The 13,420-nt window shown below is 42.8% G+C and overlaps 1 protein-coding gene across 2 annotated transcripts in view; it reads right to left on the minus strand.

Annotated features, from left to right (window-relative positions):
* Window positions 1–13,420, minus strand: part of PTPRM (protein tyrosine phosphatase receptor type M) — an 884,602-nt gene that overhangs the window by 276,819 nt on the left and 594,363 nt on the right. For both annotated transcript variants that reach the window (XM_062201377.1, XM_062201376.1), the window contains exon 14: window positions 4,257–4,389. In XM_062201377.1, coding sequence (XP_062057361.1) covers window positions 4,257–4,389 — 133 coding nt within the window. The remainder of the gene's footprint in view (window positions 1–4,256; window positions 4,390–13,420) is intronic.

Here is a 13,420-nt window from a genome sequence, read left to right on the forward strand (position 1 = left end):
GGCTGAGGTATGGTGTTTCAGGATTAAATATGTATATTTACCTGTAACAAGTGTTAACGTAATAGAATAGCTACCATTTGCTATTTTGCCCAAGAAAGCGTATGTCTTTAATTATTTTCAGATAGTCACAACTTCTGCGATTTTTATGTGCCACAACAGCTATTATTGTAATTAATACAAATGTTCTGAAGCTTCTGAAAGATCTATAGCAATTTTAGGAACAATAGCAAATGCAATTAATCACAGTGAAATTGATGGTACTTATGTACTCAATCCTGTCAAACCTGTTATTGAGATAAAGTATTCCTTATATAATATGTTGAAAATGCACTTATTTTCATTTATACAAATGTATCTAAATATATAGAGATATAATATGGTAAAAAGTAAGTATCTCCAACTCAAGCTACTGTTTCTTAATTTTGAGAATATACTGCCAAGGGGCTTTGTGTGAAACTTTTGATTTTGTAGACACTGCTCTCACCTTCTTTCTTAAAATTTGCTGTACCCAAATGTGGCACCATCAAAGGAACACACTTATGAGAAAGGGAAGCTTTTCCAAAGAAGAAATTGTTTCTCTTACCGAACCAGTAAGTATGCATGTAGGTTTTTTATAGACGTTTTTAAAGAAAAGGTTTCGTATTATACTAGTCCAGGATCAACTAGGCATGGATTGGTGATAGGATTAGACATTGGAGCCGAAACACTCTGATGGTCATCTCAGATTGAGCCCTTCTTTCCTACAGTGAATTCTGTGAGTTAGCAGAGGTAAGCAGTTTTTATATTTTCTACAGAGGCCCACCTTCCGCAACTATCAGTCTTTCAGAAGGCAACACGGCCTCAGCGAAGCCGATAATTGAGAGTGCCTTATAGTACAATGTCTGGCTGTCCTGTAGAGCCTGAGTGAGTTGTGCCCTCACCTCAGATCTCCAGTGGGCTGGCCTGAGACGCTGACAAGCACAGAGGATACCTACTGGCACCTGCACAACAGGAGAGACTTCCACAAACACAGATGGATTTGTGCACCCACACTTTCTCCTGGGCTCAGCCTGTCTTTCTGACCATGGGCCTGTATCCCAGTTAGCTGACTCAGAGTACCATGGGAAGAGAGGAAGCAGGCCAAGTAGCCCCCCCCCCCCCCCCCAGGAAGGAGCACGGAGTTTCAGGGTTTTAGGTTCCGGAGAGCAGAAATGACTAACTGAATACAGAAACGCACACCCAAGGCAGCTCTTTTCCTTTCCTTTCTCTCATTGCTTTTTTTCCACGGCAGCTTCTTCTTTTTAACTGAGAACCTCCTGTGTGACAGTGGGAAATGTGTGGCTGAAAGATCAAGTGCTCACCCTCACATATTTCTGGGCTTGACTGAACAAAGAGAGTCTTTGGAAGAGCTACTGGGAGGTTTAAATAATGAAACATGCTTGCTCCTCATCAATAACGCTCCAGCAACTTATCTATGATTAATATCAGGCTTTAACTATTCTGTTTAAAAAGATGACTTTAAAAACATACTATTGAATTCTGGAGGAAAACCATGAACAATTCGAAGTTTTAAGAATTGCTATTAAACAGGAAACTTTGTACCCCATGACTGTTCAGGTCTCAATTTTATAACAAGTGTTGTGTTATAAGCATGATCTATAATGTATTTTATGGAGAGAAGAGTCTGTATTTCTGAAAAAAGTACATACAAAAGTGCCGCATGCTGGGGAGACAATCCTTTTAAGGTTATTATCTAGAAAATAATCAGATACATCTGACGTAACTTCCTGGTGTTGAGTCTACAGTTCTATCAAGGCCATCTGTTATTGTTGGCAGTCACTTCCAATGCATAATTTATAACACAACCTCAGTGACTACCTGGAAGACCCAGGTAGTATAATGAATTAATCCAGCAGAAATAGATCCTTGGAGGATTAGTTCACACTTAGCAAAGGTCACCAGGGCAAGTAGATTAGTAGTTTCTGAGGATTCCTTGCAGAAAACTTACCAGATGACACAGAAATCCAACACACTCCTGAGATTTAAAAGAGATCTTTAGGAAATGTTCAGTTTGAACAGTCAGGCATGGAAGGGTCTATTATAGCTTAGATTTATCCAAGAAAGAAAGAAAGAAAGAGAGGGAGGGAGGGAGGGAGGGAGGAAGGAAAGAAGGAAGGGGGAGAGAAATAAAAGATAGACAATAAAGAAAGAAAAAGAAAGCCACTGGTCCCAAAATAAGACATCTGCATAAACACTGAGATGGAGAACATCCAAGAAAAATTTTATGAGGGTTAGGGATAATGAAAAGGGGAAGAAAAAGGAAAGAAAAATATGGAATAAAAAAGAGAAACAAATGTGGAGGAAATAAGAGAAATACATAGCCAAAGGAAGAGTGTAAATAAAATAGAGGTACAGAGAAATATAATGAAAAGGAAAAAAATTAAAAATGAAGAGAGAAATCAGAAGATAGGGGAAAAGAGAGAAGGAAGGAAAAGTACATTTAACAAGGAATAAATGATGTTGAAATGATGGGAACCCAGAACTAACGACATGTACAGCTGCGACAGAGCAACAGTTTGTCCTGGGGCTGAACTAGAACAAACACCATGAAATAGGGCAGAAATAAGAAAAAGAGTGATGCATGAAAATATACTTGGAACACAAACTCACCCCTTAAATAGTGCTGTTTCTCAAGGCTTTATCTTCAGCCTCAAAATTCTTCTCATTCTAACAATAACTTTGAGTGAGCTGAGCCAAAACCATGACTTCGGCTCCAGAAAAGCTGACGACTTTCAGGCTATGACAGAGACTGTTCCTCCTCCCCACCAGCATCTCCACTGAATGTTGAGGCAATACTGAACCTAAAACATGCAAAACTGAACTCGCTACCTTTACTCCCCCAACAGAAGGGGCCTTCAAAAAGTTCATGGAAAATGGAATGAAATGGTTTATTTTAGTGTAAAAATTTTTGAAATTCATGCGTAGGGGGATGGAAATGCATACTCATAGAAATGCATGTTATGAAAATACTAAGCGTGAATTTAAGGAGGTTTTTTTTTGGTAACAAAATAAACTTATCTTTCCATGAACTTAAAGTATCTCATATGTTCTAGTTCCTATAATCCACATTTTGGTGAATAATAACTCCACTAATTTGCCCCAAACAGGAAACGGGTTTTTCCTGTATTATTCCTTCTCTCTCCCAACAGTTACTAAAATTCACCTGCAAAATTTTCTCAAGTTGCTCCCCTCTTCATTCAGCTCGTCTCGCTGACTCCAGCTCTTTCCCTCATCACTGTGCTCAACCCTAACATCACAGCAATCTTTCCAGGATACAAGTTAGATGTCACTGCTTAAAGGACATCAGTCGGTTTCAGGGCTGCGAGCAATCTCCTTCCATGACCAGGTAAGACTTTCAAGGCCTCACTTTGCCAACCTTTCCTCCTCCACCTCCTCTACCTTCTACCAGTCCTGATCTTTCTTCTAGGACACAAGCATTTCCAGATTATACAGAAAAGGACCAAGATCCATGTGTTCCCTCTGTTTGGGCCACCTTATTCTATCACTCCTTGTCATCTATATTTTTATGCTGATAGTTTCTAAATAAATGGAAGACTTCATTATTAAGCAAGTTTCCATGAAACAAGACACTATATATTTTCCAAGTATGGGAGATGAGGACCACTTATTGTAACCAGATCTGTTTTTCTCCTCCCCCTAGACAAACCCCTTGGTGACACAACGCAATCTTACAACATACGACTTGCTCTGCGACTTGTCCTTATATGTGTGGATGCCCTGGGCTTTTCTGTTGGGTGGCTTTTTGAGATGCTCTTTCTCATGGGGTACTGTGCTGATTAACCATCCTTACATGGGGCCTGTGCATAACACTGGCTCACTAAATTCTGTCATCATCATTATCGTTGTAATGAGAAGGAAAAGTCTTTTTGTTCTCCTATCTTTGAGAACATCACATATGAGTATGTTAATAATAAGTACTAGCAATTTCCTGGGAAATCAATGGCTTTCCCTGTGGGAAGACACATGTTTCTTCTGTTACTCTGACCTAATATGCTTTGTATATTTATGCAAAACCACAGGCATTTACTCTAAATTTTTGTCCCATCACCTTGAATGCTGTATGATGAAAAATGTTACCAATCACAGTCACAGATGTGTCTTGGTCATCAAAGCCAACTCAGTAACTAAATATTTTCATGCACATGAAGCAGCCTGGCAATCAATGGGACATCAGCACATCTTTGGCAATAGCTCACCTTTTCTTCATTACCAACACAACTCCGAGAAATATAATAACGAACAGCAAGATGCCGGCAATGACTCCAGCGATTTTAACCGTGTGGTCTGTTTGTTTCTCGGGTTCTGGGACTGGTTTTGGAGTGGCAGCTCCTGCAGATGAAAGGAAATGAAAAAGGAGAGAGAGTGGGTAAGAGAGAATAAAGATGTCACATTTTAAAAAATGTTTTGCTGTATTTAACAGAGTAATAAGACTTATCGGAGCCAGCAGACGGACAAGCTTTGGTTTTTTAAACAGCTTTCATACACACTGAAAGGAGTATAATTGTTCGTGTTGTTCTTCAGTATTTCACTAAACCACAATGCAAGTTAGAGAGCACCCCTCATGCCTGACCCTTTTATAAGAGACTCTTCTCTTATATTTTTATTATCTCTATTGGCTCCTGCTCTTTCTGCCGTGTGCAGACTTGCTAACAATACAATAGCCATCCCTAAGCCTTTATCCAAATTTGATTTGCTGGAACATTTTCCTCAATTATTTTTCATAAATGAAGCAGTAATTCCATAACATATTAGTCCAAACACCTGGAAAAGTGAGATAAGCTCATTTGCCATGCATTTTACCAGCGATTGTTTCTTAACACAATAGAGATCCCCCCCCCCCCCCCCCCGCCTCTGGAAACCTAAATCTAGGTCACATCTGGTAGGCAAAAGACTCCTTCTAAGCAATTTATTCACGAAGTGGGAAGCAGCTGATGATCACACCACCGGTACCCACATTTAATATCTGTTTAAATGAGATAACCAGGGCCTCACAGCAGCGGCTACTGCTTCAGCCCTCCCGCCTGCACGGGTCTGAAACACCACCTGTCCTGTTCAGGGCATAATGTGATGGAATGTCAAATCCACGTCTGGCGGAATATCCATTTCCTCCGCTCAATGAGTTCAGGATGAAAAACATCAGGGATGAAATGTGCTATTCACTAAGCAGAATCCCCTCCTTTGAGGGGGCTGCCTTTTTACATCTGGCCACGATGGTGCTCAGCCTCTGAACCATCATCACCCCCTTCCTGGGGAGACAGAGCATCCTGAAAGGAGGAATTTCACATCCAAAGCCCTTGCCTTGGCATTTCTCCGGTGTTCCGGCTGGTGAAAATGGAATTAAGATGGAATGTTCAGACCAGCTCTTTTGATCCTCTCACTGGCTTTTTCACTCATGCCTCACCTGATTCCCAACAAGCGGATCTTTCATTGTGCCTCTGTCCCCTGCACTGCACGCTGGGCATATTCTGAAATGAGTCACCCCTGAGAACTAGGGAACATGAAGCAATCACTCTCCATCTGAATGTCCTTTGGGAACATACAAACACTTTTTTCCCAAAGTCGTTCATCTTAAGAGCTGATACAAGAGATGGGAACACAGCTGTGGCCGTTAGATGGACTGGCTACACTGGTCAGGATCAGGACAGATGCACCTGCCAATCAGAGTGACAGTCAGGAACACAGTGGTTGTGATAGCCAAAGTGCAGCTTATCTAATAAAACCCTCTGGATCTCCCTTGACAGAGCCTTTTTAATTCTGAAGACTTCAACAAGACATCATGCTATTTTGTTTGAATACATATCCTTCAAACTAGTTGTCCAGTTACATATTTTTTTAAAGACCTGCTTATTTATTTGAAAGGCAGAGTTAAATAGAGAGCAAAAGGGACAGGGTTGGAAGGGGGAGGAGAGAGACAGAGAGATGGAGAGAGAGAGAGAGAGAGAGGAAAGAAGGAAAGGGGAGGCGAGGGGAGGGGAAAAAAAAAGAGGAGAGGAGAGATCTTCCATCCTCTGGTTCCATCCTCTGATTCATGTACCCAAAATGGGCACATGACTCGGGCTAGGCCAGGCAGAAGCCAGGAGCTTCATCCTGTTGTCCCTTGTGGGTGACAGGGGTCCAAGCATTTGGCCCATTTTTCCCTACTTTCCCAAGTGCATTAGTAGGAAGCTTGACTGGAAGTGGAGTAGCCAGGACTTGAACTGCCGCTGATACAGGATACTGGCATCACAGGTGGCAGCTTAACCGCTGTGCTACAATGCCAGCCAGAAGTCCAGTTAAATCTTGAAAGTATTAACGCTAATAATTTTAATGGCAATTACATCTGAAATATACCCCTCTAATATATTACTGGAACATACAACCAGGTGGTCGGATTGGAGGAAACTGTTGCATGAAATAAATTTCTAAGAAAAATCTAAAGATAAATTGTATGTGACTAGATTAGTGAAAATGTAAAATTAAAAAGCAATCCATATTTTAAAAAAATATCATTTCAAGCGGACAACACTGAAAAAATCCAATGTTTTTCCATTTTGATTTTGCATCCAATTGTTAAAAAGTAATTTTTAAAAAACAAAATAAAATTTGTTCCATTATTCCAAATGCTAACATACTTAAAGCCAACCCATTCATTTCACTAGTTATAGATTACCAGTTTCCAAAATATATTTCCACTGGCCCCAAAGAAAAGCAGTTTTAGTTTTCAGCCTACTATGTATAGAAATCTACTTTATAAAAGGTTATGTAAATAAAAAAATAACTTTTTATGGTAAAAAAATAAGTGACTTAAGTTGTTTTTTGTTTTTGTAACTAAATTAGGTCAATAAATGCAACATTTGGGTAAGACAATATTTAGAAAAACTTATTTAGCCTAAAAAATAAATTAAAAAAAGAAAACCATAATGGCAAGCATTTGGCATCGTGGTAAGATGTTGCCTGAGATGCCTGCATGTCATACCAGAGTGCCTGAGTCCAGTCCCCACTCCTGTGCTCCTGGTCTAGTTTCTTGCTGGTATGTCAGTAGGTGATGACTCACGTATTTGGGTGACTGTCACCCAAGAGGGAGACCTAGATTGAGTTTTGGGCTCTTGGCTTTGGCTTGGCCTAACCCTGGCTGTCACAGACATTTGAGGAGTTAATCAAGGAATGGAAGATCTCTTTCTAACTTTCTGCCTTTCCAATAAAACATGAAAATACAAAAGTCACATAGATATAATCCAAGTATTGTAAATGAGAGGTGGTTGTTCTGTTGCTGGTCATATGTTTGCTTCTGTTAACTGAACAGTTGGTTATTTTACTTCAGCACTTTGCTGAGGCTCTGAGAGCTGTTAATGACTCTTTCTTCTGCTCTGGTCCAGGGAGAGGTGGCTGGTTGCCCCTCAGGCTTTTCTTCCCATTAGGAAGTAGACAAGCACATTGTCATGCAGCTGCTATGAGCTTAGCATTAGTATTCTTTAGGTCTTACTTAACTCATTGCAGGTCGAGAAAAAGAGATGATCTATCTCTACACGACAGAGTTGCAATGTGATTAGGGTAGCAATCTTGAAAAGTGGGGCCGGGATGCTAAACGGGTGGGAGGTTGGCCTTTTGGCGGAGTCAGGGGTTTGGGACTGTACTGGAGAAGCATCAGCATGAACAAGAAATCGGGATGAAACAGGCACCACCCTTGGAAAATCTGACGAGTGGGTACCACTTGCTCCAGGTCCCCCAGTGGAACAGACAGCGCCTGTCTTCCTGGTGGTGCCGGCCCCTCTAGTTCTCCCTGAAATGAGTTAGGTTCTCCTTAGACAGAATGCTCTTCCCTGCACCTCCTTTCCTGGGAAACATGTGGCTGTGGCTATGAGCTGTCATCCCGGGTCAGAGGACCACTGGTGACAGAATAAGGTTGTAATGGAGTGCTTTCTGTATTCCTCACCCAAATCTATGAATAGAACGGTGCAATTTGCAAACTGCTTGGCAAAAGAGTTGTTTTTTAATACTTGCCTCTCTGTCTTGTTATTTTCTTGCCAGGTTTCTAATGATACACACTTTTATTCTTTTTAATACAATTTTAATTCTTCACGGAAAGGTAATTTTTTCTCTGCTTGAGAGCAATTAGTTCGTTTTAAAGGGAATAAGCTTAAAAGTGTGCATTTCACAGTGGGATTTACCTAGGCTTGTCCGTACTCACTGAAAGGAAGAGTATGCTGAATTACAGAGAGACAAGTGGCTGCTACCATTACAGGGCACCGTCCTCACAGGCACCCACTCCACCAACTCCAAGTGACAGTACTGGTTATTTTTGTTAAACGACCAAGAAAATAAAACAGGGTGGCTTTCCAGTCTACCTGTCTCATTGAAGGTTTCAGATACAACATCAGTGCAAAGAAACAAAAATCCCAAAAGAAAGGGAATAGTTATCCAACGCATTATTTGTTTGGTTTTCAGCTTGGCAAGAAACAGTCTGTTTTGGCCCAGTCCTCAATGTTAAATTAAATAACAGCAGCAAGCCCAGCAGAGAACATGATGTCCTCAGCCACTGGCTTGAAGTCTGGACCCAGTTGTAACTACTGAACTAGCAGCAGCGATTCTCCCAGAAGCCCCGAGCTTTCAAGCCCATAAGGTGGTGGAGGCCGTGGCTGACGGTGGCAGCAACTGAATGGAGCTGCCCACAGTGCTGGGAGGGTTCCCACCTGGGGAGGGGGAAGGGCTGAAGGGACAGCCTGGCTACCCAGAACCTGCACAGTAATGTGTCCTAGATGGCCTAGGCTGTGTCCAAGGCTGTCCCAGAACCTAGAACAAAATACCCACGATATTCTTCCCACGTTCCACACCAGTCTACTGAGCACAGGACAGGGGGTCATGCACTACACGACACGTCTTTAGGAAAACAGCCGTAAGCAGGTGGGCACGACAGAAGGGTAACTGGTCCCATGTGCTAGGCTGGCTGAAGAGAAACTTCTAGCAAATGGGATAAGAATGGATGGCACTGGTGGTTCCATGGCTAAATCAGAAGGAGCGCCTGAAACAGTAACCCTGTGCAGAGATCTGCAAGGGGAAAGGGAGTGAGAGAGGCCAGGGAGGAAATCCTAGACAATGGAACTAAAAATGAAGAGGTACAAGATGAGGCTGAAATACCTAGAGTGACTGGAGTGGAGTGAGCTGGGGAAAGCGATGGATGGAATGCAGGGGCGGGGGATCCTCTGCAAAGGCTCTGCTTTTTCTCTGCCCGAGATGTGAGCAATGGGAGGATTCTCAGTAGGGCAGCCATGTGATCTGGCTTCTATTTAGCATGATCTTCCTGGCAGCTGTGTGTGTGTGCAGCAGACTTGAAGGGCCACGGTGTGAACAGGTGCATTAGTGATGAGGCTAAGGCAGCAATGCAGGCACGAGACCATGAAAGGCTAGAATACGATGGTAGCAATGAGGTGATAGGGCGTGATCAAATTGAGACCTATTCTGATAATTAAATTATCAGCATCTGCCAATGAACTGAGGTAGAACATGCCAGTGTAACCATCCAGGTTTCACTGGGAGACAAAACTGCCACTTACTGAAACACAGGGAGTGGGGGAGGAGCAGGACTGAAGAGGTGAGCAGGCAATCGAGAGCTTGGTTTTAGACCAGTTAGCTCTGAGATCCTAACATCCAAAGGCATTATCAAGTAGGCAGTTACATACACGGGGGAGACATTTGAGTTTGAAATAGTCATTTTAGAGTTATCTCCAAAATGATGGTGTTTAAAGCCACGAGGATGGGGCCAGCGTTATTGTGCAGTGCGTTAAGTGGCCACCTGTGATGCTGGCATCCTGTATCAGAGTGCTGGTTCAAGTCCTGGCTACTCTACATGCAATCTGGTATTCCTGCTAATCTGCCTGGGAAGGTGGTAGAAGATGGTCCAAATACTTGGGTACTTGCCATCCACACTGGAGACCTGAATGGAGTTCCTGGCTCCTGGCTTCAGCCTGGCCCAGCTTTGTCTGTTGCAGCCACTTTGAATGGTTTACTCTAGCACAAGGAAGAGCTCTCTATCCTTGCTCTGTCGCTCTATCAACTGAATAAATACTCTTAAAGCCATGAGGCCGTAGAGTGAGCATTTAAGGAGTGAATATAGAAGGAGGGAGGATCATGAATATAGAAGGAGGAGGGGTCAGCCAGCTAAGGGAGGAGGGATATCAGCCATGAGGTCAACACAAAGGGAGCATGCATGTGGTGCAGCCAGAGAGGAATTGTGGGGCCCAGGGACACCCCACCCCACCTCATGTGTGTGTGTGTGCACGCATGCATGTGTGCCCATGTGTTTTAAGATGGGAGAAACTACAGCATCTTTGAATGCAGATGCTAAGGACATTACTGACAAAGAGAAGCTGATGATGGAGACAAAGAATCCCTGCTAGACAGATGATCTTGAAGAGGTGACAGAGTGGGCCATGGCTCAAGGACTGAGGGACTGCTTGGGTGTGGAGGGCAGGCACCTCACACAGGGGACAGCTGGGAAACCACACCGGCAGACACACAGGTTGCAAGTGTGTACAAGTGCTGGTTTGGGAGTACGACACTGGCATGGTTTCTCTGTTGGCTTCATTGTTCCAGTGAAAAAAAGCAGCAGGAAGATCAGGGGCAGCAGGAGGGGGCTGAGGTGCAGGAAATCAGCGAGAGAAGGGAGGGGCTGGAAGAGTGCCTTCAGACAGGCATGCATGGCTGGGTGTGTGTGCAATCTGCCAGCAGCCAACCTGGGTTCCAGGGACAGAGAAGAAGGTGGAGAGGATGGAGGTGGGATTGCATAGGGTGGGAAGAGTGAGGAGGGACAAGGACCTGGATGGCAGGACCTCTGGCTTCTTGAGAAAAAGGGTACAGTGAGGTCAGTCCTGATGATCTCAAGGGTGATGATGGTAGTGAGATCTAACAGTTGGGGATGGGGTCTGTGGCTTTCTCCAGGAGCACATGGTGCTCAAAGGCCCTCTATTCATAGTCCAGAACCCATGTGAAGGAGGAAGAAAAGGCAGAAGGTGCTGCCTGCTCAGATGTACATCCCTAGATTGAGCAGTGGTCACCCCAGAGGACAGACGCACCCTGGAACAGTATACGTGATGTGTAAACGTGACAGCCCCAGCAACATGTGTGGGCTGGGGAAATCCTGCACACATGGCACTGTCTTCAAAGGAACCATGCTTCAGGAAGGCCCTTTCTGGCTCAAAAAGCTCTCTGCAGGGGCTGGAGATGCGTTAGGACACTGAGCTCTCATGCCACAGGGAGATGGCCATGGTGGACAACATAAGAAGTGACTTTTGAGTGCCACAGGTGAGGGACAGAACTCGCGTGGGGAACTGTGGAGTGGAGATCTGGGAAGGCTCCCACAGGGTCGCATGGATGGACAGGGAGGATATTCATAGGTGTTGGAAACCCAAACGAAGGGGCCTCCAGGATCATAACTGAGGGTCTTCAAAAATTCGTGGAAAAGGCATCTCATGAAAAATCTGCATGGATTTTATAGTTTTTTACACCATAATAAACGTATCTTTCATTCCTCTGTAAGGCTGTTTTGAAGCCCCCACCTGTTTGCTTCATGTGGGCAGAGTCTTGCTTCAATTCTGGGCATGGAGGAGAGGGCTTAGAACTGAGGCTTTATGGTGTGGTGGGTGCTGCTCACCAGACAGGAGAGCACGGACTAGGTTGCCTATGTGAGGAGCTACAGAGAATGACCATGGAGCAGTGCCTCGGGGGGAATCCCTGGGCAGCAACCCACAGGCTCCTTCGTTTCCTTAAAAATAGCAGCATCTTGCTTTTAAAGATTATTGTAATAGACTTCATTTATGTCTTGTTGTTCAGAGAATTAAAATTCCTTGCAATCTTGTTTAGTTATTTTCCCAGCTGTATCTGAACAGTATATACAATCACAAAATAGCTCCAAGATTTTTCATTTAAATTACATATCATTATTTTTCTTCCAGGGAACACAAAGTCAATCACTACTCACAGAATAATCTACATTCACATTTTATGTATTATTTGTAACCTGATTAAGCTTTTGAATGGATAACTCTTTCCCTGTCCCTGCTTTGCACTGTAGGGCATACAGAGCACGTAGGCCTAACAAGTAATAATCAGAAATCTAATTTTTCATAGAAAGCTGAGGTACTGGATCTGTTTGATATATACCTCCTCTAAAGAATTAATCTACTTTTTTATTTTTGTTCTAATTTCATGATAGTCATTGTTCTTGTTTATTGATGTGGCTGACATCCTGTGGATAAGATGATCTATGAAAGCCTTACCACTTATTATCTGGACACTAACAGTTCCCAGAGAGTTATTAGTGCTGTTTCCACTCTGATGAAATAGCTTTACTTTTTCATTTGGATTTCTCAAATCACAGTCCAGTAATAAAATGAGGAAGCAACTGTCAATAGTAAGTTATCAAGTGTGGTGCACCTTTCACATAAAGTGAAGAATCAATAAAAGGGAATGCAAGGGGCTGCCTCTGAAACAGGTGATTCTTGAGGATGACTTAGTTAAGAGTAGAAGTTCCAACAATTTGTTTGCAACTCAACTTTGAAGGCACTAAAATGGAAATCTACTGTCCCTCCAATTTTCTTCCAGACTTTGCTTTCGGTCATCATCTAGCTTATGCTTAGCTCTGAAAAAAACTATTCAGAGGGGACAAGGAATCATCCCACCTTTTGCACAAAGTAGAAACTGTTTGTAAACACGTATCAGAGCTTCCTTCTGCTGCCTGAAATGTGTCACTCACTCTCTTATCAAAAAGCAAGTAGACCTAATAAATTCTATTTGCTTGCTAGAAGTATCAGTATTTTGGAGGCTTAAAAAAAGAGTCTGGCAAACTGTATGCAAATATGTTAGTTGTTTCCCATGTGGTCTAAGAGCGACACATACAGAAATGGCCCAAAATTCTATCTGCTTGCTAGAAGTATCAGTATTTTGGAGGCCTAAAAAAAGAGTCTGGCAAACTGTATGCAAATATGTTAGTTGTTTCCCATGTGGTCTAAGAGTGACACATACAGAAATGGCCCAGGGAAAGGTATGGGGGATTCATAGGGTTGTAGGAGACAGCAGGGCCACCAGATCGCCACATTTTCACTTGGCAAACATACAAGTTTTTTTTTTTTAGTGAAATGCTTTAACAAGTGAGAATTACATTAATTGTGGCATCCTATTTAATGCATTCTGGAACACAGGGTATCCAATTCTAGACACTTTAATGATCATTTGGGGAGCTTTTGAAACACACACACTGCTGAGTTCTCTAGTGATTCTGGATCAAAGGCTGAGACAGGACCTGATAATCCACGTGTGACACATCTTACATGGTCCTTTACACACATGAAGAAAATCAAACTGATCCTAATTATCTGTGATGATATTT

The sequence above is a fragment of the Lepus europaeus genome, chromosome 9 (assembly GCF_033115175.1).
Source record: "Lepus europaeus isolate LE1 chromosome 9, mLepTim1.pri, whole genome shotgun sequence".
NCBI lineage: Eukaryota > Metazoa > Chordata > Mammalia > Lagomorpha > Leporidae > Lepus > Lepus europaeus.